This window comes from Athene noctua, chromosome 5 (genome assembly GCF_965140245.1).
Source record: "Athene noctua chromosome 5, bAthNoc1.hap1.1, whole genome shotgun sequence".
Taxonomy (NCBI): Eukaryota; Metazoa; Chordata; class Aves; order Strigiformes; family Strigidae; genus Athene; species Athene noctua.
The window spans coordinates 54,036,781-54,049,401 of NC_134041.1; the positions used below are offsets into that span (position 1 = coordinate 54,036,781).

Genomic DNA, 12,621 nt, shown 5'->3' on the forward strand with positions numbered 1-12,621 from the left:
GAATCCTTCTATGATTGCAAGGTAGTAATTAAAGTAAATCTAATGTTTTCTGCACCCCCTTATCTGTTAGCTTATTTGTTGTCCCCTCTTGGGTTTTGAAGCAGAAGAGCTGCAGGAGAAAGAAACCCTTCTTGTTATCCTCAAGGTGGGACTGGATCGGGTTTTGAAGGGCGATAGGGGATGCAGTGCTGCCGTAGTGGAAGAAGGCCCTGCTCGGGGAGGAGGCAGCGAGGGAAGCGGAGGGAGACCTGGTGCCTCACCAGCTGCTGGAGGCGCACTTGAAAAAAACTAGTCATAAACGGTGGAGTTTTGCCATTTAAATGGAAGTGCCAGCTGGGGTGGGTTATGCTGTGGTTATAAAGAAGAGAGCAGCTTAATAGTGCAGGTCCCAGCGAGCGGGTCAGCATCCCCAGGGGGGACGAGGGACGACGGCCAGCTGAAGGAGGGACCACCGGGGTGCACGACGCTCCTGCCCCCGAAACCCAAGGCTTCCCCTCTCCGTGGGGGCCGGCCACCTGAGGCGAGGCGCCGACAGCCCCCGGGGCAGGGACGCGTCCCGGCACAGCGCCCTACCCCCGGCCGGCTGCCCGGGCCCGCGGCCCGCGGAGGGGCGGTGGTTCCCGCCCTCCCCACGGCCGCCCCCCGCGGGCGGGGCATGCGGCGGCTGGGCGGTGGCGCGGCGGGGCACGGCACCACAGATCGCGATGGCGGGCGATCACTCTCGGAGCCTGGGCAAGGGTAAGCGCCGGCCCTGGCGGGCCGCCGGGCTGCCCTATCGCCTCGGCTGGGGCTGGGCGGCCCGCGGAGGGGGCGCGGGGCGAGTGCCGGCTGTAACGGTCTCCTCTCTCCGCAGGCAGCGCGGCCCCGGGACCGGTGCCCGCGGGGCTGATCCGGCTGTACAGCATGCGCTTCTGCCCCTTCGCACAGAGGACGCGCCTCGTCCTCCGCGCCAAGGGTATCAGGTGAGGCCTTCCCGGCGGGCCGGTGCGGCGCGGTGCGCGGCTCCCCGCCGCCCCTCGGCCCCGCCGCCCCTCGGCCCCGCCGCCCCTCGGCCCCGCCGCCCCTCGGCCCCGCCGCCCCTCGGCCCCGCCGCCCCTCGGCCCCTCCCGCGCTGCCCTGACCTCTGTCAGGGCTCGCACGGGGCGGTTCAAGCTGCCCTTCCTACCTGGGTTCCTTAGATGGTTCTTCATTAAGCATCCCTAAAAGAACAATGAAAAAGGGTTTCTGTGGTTTCTACAAAGCTTGAACTTTTTAAGACTTTTTTTGGGGGGAGGAAGGGTGTTTTGCTGAAGTGGGAAATTAATAGGCTGTGTGTGAAAACAATTATGTAAAGGCTCAGAGTAAATCCGTAGGGAAGAACCCCAAGATTTTTTTTTCCTCACGTGTCATCCTGAATGTTTGCAATAATAGCATTTGAGCTTGTCCTGGGTGAATGTGAGTCGAGCCTTAACGTATGCTGTTGTTTGATTTTGATGAAAACTGCAGTGAAGTTCTGGGATACGTGAATATTCAGTGTTTCTGTGACATTACTGTTTAGCAAAACACAATAGCGAGTGAGTGACCTTTTAAAAAGGGGCTGTGTACTGCGTTCCTATAACTTCTTATTCCTGTGTTATAGTAAGTTAATGGCATCGAGTACTTGTGTTTCTTTTTCAAGATGGCCATGTCATTTCAGTGTTTTTTAATGGGGACTAATGCTTCTCTCCGTTTACAGCTTCGAAGTAATACGTTTTTCCACCTTTTTCTGATTCCCACCAAGTCAATAGTTTTGTTAACCGGCACAGGGCTGCGAGTTCATGTTAGCACAGTGAACGCTTACCACTCAGTTCTCCTGATAGCAAGATAAGAGCTGGGTTTGTTTGTTTTATTTTTTCTGGGGTCTTTTTTTTAAAAGAACGGGTGTCTTAAAACTGCCAAGTCAGTTTAATTCTGCCTTTATTTAGAGTTTCTGGACTGATTTTGGAGCTGGGGGGTTGGTTTAGTTTAGTGATTTTGGAGGGGTTTTTTATGGTTACCTAAATGTGGTAGTTGCCTCTGGTAACCTTTCTGTTGTTCTGAAAGTTCAGTTGTGTTTAGCAAGCCATTGAGCTTGCTAGGAATTTTCTGGGGTCACACAGATAACACAGCATATAACTTATGGGTTTGAATATAGCAGACATATTTCCCATGGGGTATTTTTAGTCAGTATCTATTTGCTTTACTCTAAACACATGTTCAATGTGAGGCCATAGGTAAGGACAATGAGTAGGTAGGATGGTCTCCTGATTTGGTCTTTGGTGTAAAGTCATATTAAAGTTCAACTGCATTTCTTAATTGGATTGTAGTTTATTTGCAATCAAGTGCTTCTTTCTTAGAACCTCCATGTGAAAGAGTGCTGCATTCTGAGCTTGACCTTCGTTTTTAGCATGACAGTAAAAGCTGCCTCTGTGCTTGCAAACTGTTGATCTGTCTTTTATTAGTTTGACAAACAACTCATTGTAAGTCAGTGCTGATTTTCTCCATCAAGGGGTAATGCCCACGGCAGTAGTGACAAATGGTTAATCCTGTAAAGGACTTCAGGGAAGACAGAGGGCAAGCAGGGGAGCAAGGATTCAGCCTCTCAAGTACTGTAGCTCTTGAGGTGCAATGACTGCATTTCATCATGGTATGGAGTGGACTGGAGCAGAACTGAGCCTGTTTGGGTCTTGTTTCTTTTGCTCTTTTAGCCATGAAATAATCAACATCAATCTGAAGAATAAACCTGACTGGTTCTTTGAGAAGAACCCCTTTGGGATGGTTCCTGTTCTGGAGACCAGCAAGGGCCAACTGATCTATGAGTCCCCAATCACTTGCGAGTATTTGGATGAAGCATTTCCGGGGAAGAAGTTGATGCCTTCGGACCCATATGAGCGAGCCTTTCAGAAGATGCTCTTGGAACATTTCTCAAAGGTACTGAGCACTTAGGGTGTGATTGTGTTTCTTGCTTTACCATAGCACCAAAAACTACAGCTCTCTTGCCAATGCTGCTTTCATCCTTTAAAGCAGGTTTTGTGTCTGGGAAAAGCCTTTAACTAACCAGAGGAGTTATTTGGGGTCTCGTGCTGTGAGCACATACAAACCACTATGTGTCTGAATTGCTCCCAGCATTTATGCTCAGGGATGGTTGCAGGAAGACAGCCGAGCTAGTGAAAGTGTATATGCTGAGACAGGATTTTGATCATCCTACAAAAGAGCAAGGGTTAGTAGACTAAACCAGCTGAATGCTTGAAACCTGTGCAGTGACGATTGCTGTATTTTGATCTGAGTCTTTCTGTAGGAAGTACTGTATGAATGCAGAATGTGAAGAGTGCCTGATTGAGAGCCTACAACCATGGACAAGAGATGGCAGGTGGCTGTAGACGTGGAACCTGTATAAGGAAACTGGTTTTGGCTCTCAGTAGTGGTGGGAGTTGGGCTCTGTGGCTGACTGGAAGTAACCTCTCTGTACAAGCATGTGCTTTGAAGGGTCTAGGAAGTGAAAGAAGTGAGCTTGGATAAAAGGAAATAATGGAAGTTGCAAAGAGACGTGAACAAAGAAGGGGGATAGAAGTGAGGATATATTTACAACTGACCTTTCTGAATAGGCGTGCTAGGAAGAGGGTTACAGGGAAGCATGTTGCAAGAAACAAAACATGCACTGAATGTTGGTTGTATGAATAACAAGATCTTAGAAAAATGTTTGTTTGTGAGCTTTTAACAATATAGCTTGGCCAACGGGCAACTTCCTGGTACTATATGCTCATTTCTCTGGCAATTACCAAATTAGAAAATGCACAGGTTTGTAGAAGCCTGCCTATCCTAGACTGCATGTCTCTTTCTTAAAGTACCTTAAATGATGATAATTAAAGTGCCTTTGGATTTCAGAAATATGTAACTGGGAAAAGAGTACCACTCTGCACCTTGCTACTTTTTGGTGTGTGCAAAGGGGAAACGTGCTCCTCTTTTCATTGTTCTCTTATTACAAGACTAAAATTCATTAGTATTTGCGTTTTTTCTACCTTTAAGCCTTTGCTTACCTTTTCTGAAGAATAAAAGATTTTTGTTAATGCACTTTATTTAACTTTAGTATCTTAACATCTTAAGCTCTGAGTCACTTGTATTATCGTAATAGGAACATTAAAATCTTTATCCTTTCCTTTGTATAGATAACACCCATAGTTTTCAAGTATTTTGTGGCAGTCAAAGATGGACAGGATGCCACGGCGCTGAAAGCAGAGATTGCTGAAAAGTTTGGCAAACTCGAAGAGGTAGGAGTATTCAGTGATAATGTGCAGGTTGCCAGTCATTGCGTGATCCCTTTTTTTCTTTCATGCTTTGGCCTTTGGAGCTCGATCTCTTCTCCTTCAGTTGGTAGTTACAGCAAGGAACAATCTTTCAATTTGCTCCCCCCAGCCTAGGATGCACACCAGCAGCACCACTAGAGTAAGTTTCAAGTAGCTAACCTAAACTTCATCCGTATGATGAAGGCTGTGTGGACTTATGGAGTGTTTTTTTTTTTAAGTTCCAGCTGACTGCTGTTGTCTTAAATATCTTTGTTGTGCTTTAAATGTAGGAGCCCTTGCAGCATGTTCTAAGAGCAGGGCTGAGGAGTCCAAGCTGCTGGAAAGTGCACTTGTGCTGTAGCTCTGCTGAAATCAGTGCAGATACGCTGGTGATGAAATAAAATATTTTTTGTTTAAGAGCTTATCTTTGGGGGGGTGGTGGGAAGCAGAATGTAATCTGTCCCTTGCAGAAATCCAGCCCTGGGCCGTGTTCTCCTACACATGTTGTGATGCACCTTCAGCAGAGCTATGGGAAGTGCCAGGTGGCTTTGCTGCATTGGGAAATTCACAATCCTGATTTAGCATCAGTATTGTTCTTGGCTAGTCTGAACAGCTGTCAGACTTGCCTTTATCATAGCAGCCACGACTAATGCTTGTCTGGCTCAATAAAGAATCATTCCTCCATAGTGTTTCTCTTCAGGTTCAAAGCTACTAATAGCTCTCTAGTACTTTCCTAATTCTAAGAGTCCTGTGCATCCCACTTACCCACCCCCCCTGAGTTGCCAAAGTAAAACTCTTTTCAGAGTAGTCTTGTCTGGCTGATCAGGCTGATGCTGCATTAGTGCAGATGACAAATGAATTCTTGGGTGAAGCCATGTGTGTTTCACAGAAATACAGATCTATTAAACAATAAGGAAGAATTAACCTTACTCTTGCTTTATTAATGCTGTGAAATTCTTGCTGCTCCTTCGGTGTCTCTATTTTACAATACCCTGAAGGATTTTACAGCAGCAGCTGAAGGTCAGCTGAGGATGAGAGGAAGGAACAAAGCCATGTAAACTTCACTCAGCCTATCGCAAGAGCAATTCAGGGAGTGTTTTGAAACACTTGTGTATTGAGTTTGCTGCTACCCAGCAGAGGGAGCTGCCTTCCCGTCTGTGCAGCCATGCAGTGTTGGGTTGTGTTCTGCCAGACACCTGGTAATTCAAACTGCTTGATGCTTCCTGAAGGCTGCCTTAAAATTTCTACTAGATCATGGGGGTTAGGGAACAGGGAGTAAATGCCATAGGAGTATAGTGTTGTGTGTCCAAAAAGACAAATATTTGTGAGGTCTCAAGTTCTGCCTTAAAAGTGCTAATGTGCCTGAAAAGAGAGGGACTAGTCTTATGAAAGAAGAGACCAAGCTCTGGAGGTTCCTTAATCATGTTCAACTTAGATGACCACTGCACTTGAAATGTGTCTGATGAAACATAAATGTAACTGGAGAACTTGCTGCATTCTTTGTGGCCCTGCCTTCTGTGCTGAGCTGTAGGGAATCTCTTCCTGGTGCGTGTGGATGTTACACTTGCTTCCTGTTCCCTTTGCACCTAGAATCAAATCCTGTTCTACACACAATGTGTTAAATGCTTTCCTGACATCACTTTGCCTCAAGTGCCATGGGAAAAGTGTTCATTCTAAAACGGTGCTCTGGTTTATCTGGATGTTAAATTTAGCTGAATTTATTGCTCAAGAAATGCATGTGCATTATTATGTGTGATTAGTCTGTGCCATTAATGCTTTTTGACAAGTAAGAAATCACAAACCAACAGATTCTGAGAGCTAAATTCCTTTTTGTTTGTGCACAAGCTGCAGCTCGCTAGTGATTAATATTTTGTGACAGTTTTTGAACCTCTGGAGAACTGCTGGACTGAGTGTATGAAGTATTTAAGCTTGATACTACAGCTGCTTTACTGAGTAGCTCTGACTCCTCAGATATTGTGTGCACAGGAGAAATAAGCTATATTTCCATTATTTCCTGTCTGATCCCTTTAGTATGCCTGCACTCCACTATGAAGTGGGCTTTTTGTTACTGTAGTGTTCTGTTGTGGTAATTTTTCCTTCCGAGAACAATTGTCATCTCTCACCCCTCTCAGATTCTGTCCAAACGCGACACTGTGTTTTATGGTGGAGACTCAATCTCCATGCTTGACTACATGATCTGGCCATGGTTTGAACGTCTGGAACCATTCCAGCTGAAGGAGTGAGTACCTTGCCTAGCTTCTAGTGTGTACTGAAGTGTCTCAGTACAAACATTCTTTGCTTACACTCTGCAGCAATGGGCCACTCTTGGGGGGCTGCTGAAGAAAGTTCATATTGTGTTACAGTTTGGGGGAAGCATCTTCTCAAAAGAGAGATGAGTTTTTCAGGGTCTTCTGTAAACAAGCTTTTTTTTATCAGGTCTGTTTTCCTACCAAATGATTTTGACAGATCTGGAAGAAGTGGTCAAAACACAGGACTTTCTCTCCATCCCTAACATTATAGATGAAAATGGTCTTTATTTGAAGGGGATGGAAGGATGGAGGCCTAGGTTCAAATTTCTTGGTCTAAAGCCTCAGACTTGATATGCAGTCTTCTGCTTCTCTTTGGAAATCCCAAGTTGACAGAGGAGTGTGAGTTGAACCATTATTGGTCCTGGTGCCTGAACCATTCTTGAAGAAGGCAGACACAGGGAATCCTTAGCATTGAAACTCAGGCACTGTAAAATGAGGGCTCTGCAGGTGGGTTGCTAACCTACTTTCTCTCCTCTGTGGTCCTTGATTGAAAAGGGAAATGTTACAAGCAATATAGGAGCATAGGTCTAGAGATGTTAAAGTGTTTGAATGACTGAGGATCTGAGCCATTGTATAATATATTAAGAAAAGATGCTTTCTGGATAAGGGCTAGGAGTTATTACATGGAGAAGTTATGCATTAACTAAACTTGGGAGTTGTAAATTGTAATGCAGAGTACTTGGGTCAGTCTGCCAGAAGGGAATGAAAATAGCTATTTATACTGTTAGGCTTTTGGTTTGCCACATGGTGGGGGTTTTTTTTCAAATGTGTCTTGAGTGGGTTTGTGGACTCGGTCTTCAATAAACTGCATCTGCATTTTGAGCTGCTGGGTTGCAGGGCAGTACAAACTACACACCTATCTTTGTGTGCAAGAGAGAGGAAAGAAGTTGTTCATGGGTTGTGGAGGAGGACTCGACCACTGCACACAGCACTTGCTTCAAAAACCACCACTGACAAAGCAATTCCAGAGGGAGGCAGTGGTGCGCAAGCCTCTGCCCTCAACTCAGCAGATGATAAATAAGAAATGCGTCTTTTGCAGCGGGGGTGACATAAGCCAATATCTTGCACAATAAGTGCTCGTATGTGTTTTTGCTCAGCTCTGCAGAATGCACAAGCTCTGTAAGAACTCTTTCACTTTGCAAATGCTAGTCTGTCTTCTGTGGTCTGATACGTGTTTCTGTCACCTGCTCTGAGTTGAGCATTATACTAGGAGGAAGAAAGCAAAACAAGCCATAAAATAGAACTGCTCAAGCTGTTTTGCTTCCTTGATGCCCTCCAAGTTTCCCATTTGCGTTACTTGGTCTCTTTCCTTTTCCTGTAGCGCTCTGAATCACACCCCAAAGCTCCAACGCTGGATGGAGGCCATGAAGGAGGACCCTGCTGTCAAGGCTACAATGACTGACCCACAGACATTCAAAGATTACCTCCAGCTCTATTTGAAGAACAGCCCTGAGGCATGCGATTACGGGCTCTGAAGTGCCAGTAGACATATGCTTGCTGAAGTGTTGGTGCTTCTTTTCAGTGTGAGCTGTGGGGACCTGGTGTAATTTGGTGTGGGCTCTTCTTTGGTTGCATTTCATAACGGGAGTAAATCTGTGCTGAGAAATCTGTGAACTCCTCTCCTTCCTGTGAAGGAGGAGGATGTGCTGGCTTCAGACAGGAGATGGAAAGTCATTGCTGGCCATGTATATTGCATGAAGGAAAATGTTGGTTTTACTCAGAGGTGATGTTGTTCTCCTATCTCTGGCCTCTTTGCAGGCATTGCTGATGGGCAGTCCCTGAACTGACCCTGTTACTTAAAAGTTGTAATACTGGTATCTTAAAAATAAATAAAAAGCAAACAGAATTGTCTTTAAACACAGTTTTTCCTTCCACTTTCCAGGCTGCTGTTAGTCACTGGACTGGTTGTGCAGAGAGGGGTGCGGCACTGTAAAGGCTAAAACAGATAGTGTAGTCTCCACAGTTAAGATGCGGTTACCTAGTACAAACTGTCATCCTCTGAGACACCACCTCTGCCAAACCACTGAACTTGTAACCCTGCCCACTTATCCCTGCTGAAGGCACGTTTGCAGGGACCGTCTAGTAATGGCTTCCCATTTGGGCTAGATGTGCTAGGGGAGTCTGTGGTTATAATCCTTCTCTGTCCTTCTGAAAGTAGGGTTGTGTTTACTCTTGGTCCTAACCTCAATTATCCTAAAGGCTGGAGGAGGGAGTAATACTAACAGAAACCATATCCAGAGCAGAAGGACATTTATTTTCTGTTCTGCTCCAGAACTCAAAGCATTGCTATATAAGTCAAGATGTAGGTGAAATCAGAGAATGGAAGTAGAAGGAGTTCAGTCAGAACATTATGTACCCGTGGTGTCTTGCTGCTGGTGAAGAAATGAATATGTTCTGTTCCAGCAAGTAAATGGCAGGATCAGAGCTTTACAGTTGAACATCTTTTGAAGCTACTCTATATACTAATATAGCACATTGGGGACAAGATTATGTGAATCAGAAGTAGTCACAGGAAAGACTTCTTTCTCTTTTCTTTTTTCTCTCTACATAGGGGATTAAAAGAACTCTGACCCATTCTGATGTTGTTCAGCTGTGTATGTCTTTCTCTGTCAGACCACTAACAACCTGAACTAGCCATAATTCCAGGGAATAATAATGCAGACAGAAATATGGTAAAGCAGTTCAAGGACAGGGCTGTGGTTCCTGTGGTGCTGAAGGCAGTTGTCATGAGATACACAGGAGTGTTCCTATCTGTCTCCCATTGCGGTGAGGTCAGGTAGCCCAGCAGAAGGTAGTAGTTCATGGTTTTCCTGGTAGTTGAGACACTGAGTGTCTTGGAGCTTTTCTGGAGGAAAACTGGACTAATCCTTTTTTACGTTCTACCCCAGTGCACTAACTGAGGAGGTGCATGCTTGTGTAACTTCAAGTAGAGAAGGAGACATGAAAAACAGATTTGACGAGGAAAAAGAGTTAGCAGGAACTTAGTCTGTCACCTTGTGGCTATTGGAGGGGATTGTTTACGCTCTTACTAGCTTTAATTCATATGATGCAGCTTTTCCCCTCCTGTTTATCTTTGTGTCTGTTAAACACATCTGGCACTACTTAGAGAAATACTAATTACTGTGCTGTTCTTTCCAGAATGCTGATATTCTAGAAAGAATTTCTCAGTCCAGATTGTCATTAGAAAACCCAGAGGAAGCATAAAGCTGTGAGGTGTGTTCTAAGAATGTGGATCCAGGCCGCTGCATTAGATGAAAGCAGGATTTGAGCCTGATGAAGCCACTATCTGTGAAATGGTGTTGGTGGGATTTCAGTGGCAAACTTCCAAGGATTAACTGCAGAAAATGTTGGGTTTATTAGCTGCTCTGCTTTTTGTAGGGCTTGTTAAAGCTGTTAGTATAGTAGGCTCTAAATTGGCTTCTATAAACATGCTAGGAATATGTTGCCATTTGCTACAGTGTATTATTGGACGCTAGTGGGAGATGTGACATTAGGGACATCCAGTAATGGGTTCAGAGCAGAGAATGGCATCCAAAAACTGAGCTGGTTGGGGACACACCATGGTAACCCGGAGATTATTTTGTCCGAACAGAAAGATGTGCTCTCCCCATCTTTATTTAGTGGCTGTAGAATGTACCATTATAAATGTGCTACTTCAGCAAAAAAAGTAAAATGAAATATTCTGCCTTATAATTTACTATTAAATATCAGTGTTCTGAATCCCCAGGCAGACAGCCGGGGTCCTGAACTCATTACAGCACACCAAGAAATGCAGGCCTCAGGCAAAGTGTTTTTAATGTGGTAATGAATATGCAACACTTTGGCCCAGTCTTCAAAGGAAACAAACAGTTATGTGGAAAGGACTGGCTCTCTCCTTTCATGGTAAAGGATACATCATATTAGTTTAAAGAGGCCAAGAAAAGAAAACACGTATCTTCATTTTTGGTCAACAGAGGGGGAAAATATGGAAGTCAATAATGAAAGGATCAAGCAGATGAACAGCTCTGCCCTTTGGTCAGAGCTCTCCTTGAAATCTTCTGTGGATCAGATTGTACAGCAAGTACTGTATTTACTCACCTTCTACTCTGTATTTTGCCTTTGAAAGTTGGTGGTGGTGCTATTGCTTTTGAAAACAGCGTTGATTTTTTTTTTTTCCCCTGTTACTGTGCCACCACATATAACTGCTCTCAGCACAGGTTAGAAAAATAAATTTGGTGTCAAGCAAAAAAGGCTGGAGTCTGTCTTGTAAAAATAGTGAGTTTAGGAGCATGATGGATAGATACTTGAAATTAGCAAGACATTGGGCCTCGTTCTGTCCTGTGTTTGTAGCATGTCCCTGTATATTTACTGATGTCCTTGAGATGGTGGTTGGTACCATAATGCAGGATGTGGTCCAGCCTCTTGTTCTTCATTATGATTTTAGGATCGCTTATATTGAAGCTAAGAGCAAGGTAGAAGGGAGCCTTGGAGGGAGGGATGGGGATCCCAGGCTATCAGATCTGGGAAGGCTTGCTGAGTTTTGGGTGAGTGGAAACTTGGGTGAATGGGACTCTGGCTATGACAGAAGGTCCTTGCTTGGGGAAATTGTTGACAAGAGTCTGTTGAGGGATGTGTTAGAAGTGTCTGTAGTTCTTGTGCTGCAAGTGGAGATACTGGTTTGAAAAGCCTCAGAAGTCACATACTAGGGACACATGAAACACTTGTATGAACTCCATACCGATGCCTGTGGCTTTGTTGCTTTTTCTAATCAATTAAAAAGGAAGAGAAAAGGAAATACCAGCTTCTTGCTGTGTTTCACTTAATCTCAGCTTCTTGCCATACTTCATTTTATTTAACAGCTGTCTGTCCTATTCCCCAGAGGTGCCTGGCTGTGTGTGAGTGCACGTTCTAGGCATGTGGTGCTGGCACAGTGTTACATCTCCTGGGCCTGCTCTGCCCAATTTTCCACTGTTGTGGCATCTGTTGTGTTCCCCTGCATTATCAAGGTTTGAAAACTGGTTGTTTCTTACCCTCTCTCCTTTTTCTGCTAGTAGACCAGTTATTTCACCACTCTGTTCCTTGGATATTGATTTCACTTGGGAATGGCTGATGAAAACGCAGTCTCCTTACAGGCATGAGATCAGATGCAATTTTACAAAATCATCCCCATTTTCTATAAGATGGAAATGGTCTTTTCTACTGCTGGTCCAAAGACAACAGCAATGGCAGTTACTGGTTTATCTGAGTAAATTAGTAATGCCATTTGATGTTGTTGTGATTTTTCCCTCCTAAAACACTGTGATTTGCTAAAACAGGAATTTTAAACTTGTTAGTGAGGTGCAGCTGTGTCTGGGGTGGTGTGACAGCTCTTTAGCAGTGTGCAGTAACACCGTATCTGAGTCCATGAGGAACTCCAGCTCGTACAAAGAGACTGAGCCTCTTCTGTGCCTTCCACAGCCATCTTCTGATGCGCAGGAGGCAGTCTGTAAGAATTACAGCACATGCTGTAGGTTTGCATCTTAGAACCACCACCACTCTTGGCAGAGCTGATGGAAAAAGCCATCCCTCCAGAGGAAATGGAGACAAGAAAAGGGGCACTGAACAGCAACAAGCTGAGCAGGGAGCCAACGGCGTTTCCTGTAAGCTGCAAACTATTTATGTGAGTCACCTATGTGGCTGTACAGCAAAGGCATAGGAGGGCTGAGGGAAAAGGAGGAAAAAGCTGTGAACTTTAGAACACCTGAAGAATCAATGAGGATCAGTGAGACATTATGGCTTGATACTGTCCTTCCTGAAGCTCTCAGCATACATTCACATTTCCCCAAAGGATGCTTTTGTGCCTTTTCTCCTGTCACTCAAACCATCCTCAGAAGGGAGCTCTCGACAAGAATGTGCTCTGGGCCAATCCACAAGTCAGAGTGTGGCTGGATTTTTCTCTCTACGTTCATCACACAGCTCTTTGTGCCTGTTTAGGCTTGGAAGCAGAGTCTGTCTCCTCTTACTTCTAATAGCTAAGGCATGGTGATTATCAGCTGTTTCTCCATGTGGGAAGA

General features: G+C 45.0%; 1 protein-coding gene across 3 annotated transcripts; it reads left to right on the plus strand.

The window, feature by feature from the left end:
• Positions 1-651: 651 nt before the first annotated feature.
• On the plus strand, positions 652-11,341 carry LOC141961110 (glutathione S-transferase omega-1-like). 3 transcript variants are annotated; one of them, XM_074907679.1, is made up of 6 exons: positions 652-738; positions 854-962; positions 2,706-2,928; positions 4,164-4,265; positions 6,413-6,519; positions 7,911-11,341. In XM_074907679.1, the coding sequence occupies exons 1-6, from the start codon at positions 705-707 to the stop codon at positions 8,062-8,064; spliced, it is 729 nt and encodes a 242-aa protein (XP_074763780.1). In that variant the 5' UTR covers positions 652-704; the 3' UTR covers positions 8,065-11,341. The 3 variants fall into 3 exon arrangements, with proteins under 3 accessions (XP_074763780.1, XP_074763782.1, XP_074763781.1); XM_074907681.1 differs by lacking the exon at positions 4,164-4,265; XM_074907680.1 differs by lacking the exon at positions 854-962 and having other exon boundaries at positions 654-738.
• Positions 11,342-12,621: the final 1,280 nt, after the last annotated feature.

Bases quoted from the DNA above. Each gene is read 5' to 3' on its own strand.
- LOC141961110 (XM_074907679.1), top strand. From the start codon at position 705: ATGGCGGGCGATCACTCTCGGAGCCTGGGCAAGG. The intron at 739-853 runs GTAAGCGCCGGC...CTCTCTCCGCAG, and splicing joins CTCTCGGAGCCTGGGCAAGG to GCAGCGCGGCCCCGGGACCG. The intron at 2,929-4,163 runs GTACTGAGCACT...TCCTTTGTATAG, and splicing joins TCTTGGAACATTTCTCAAAG to ATAACACCCATAGTTTTCAA.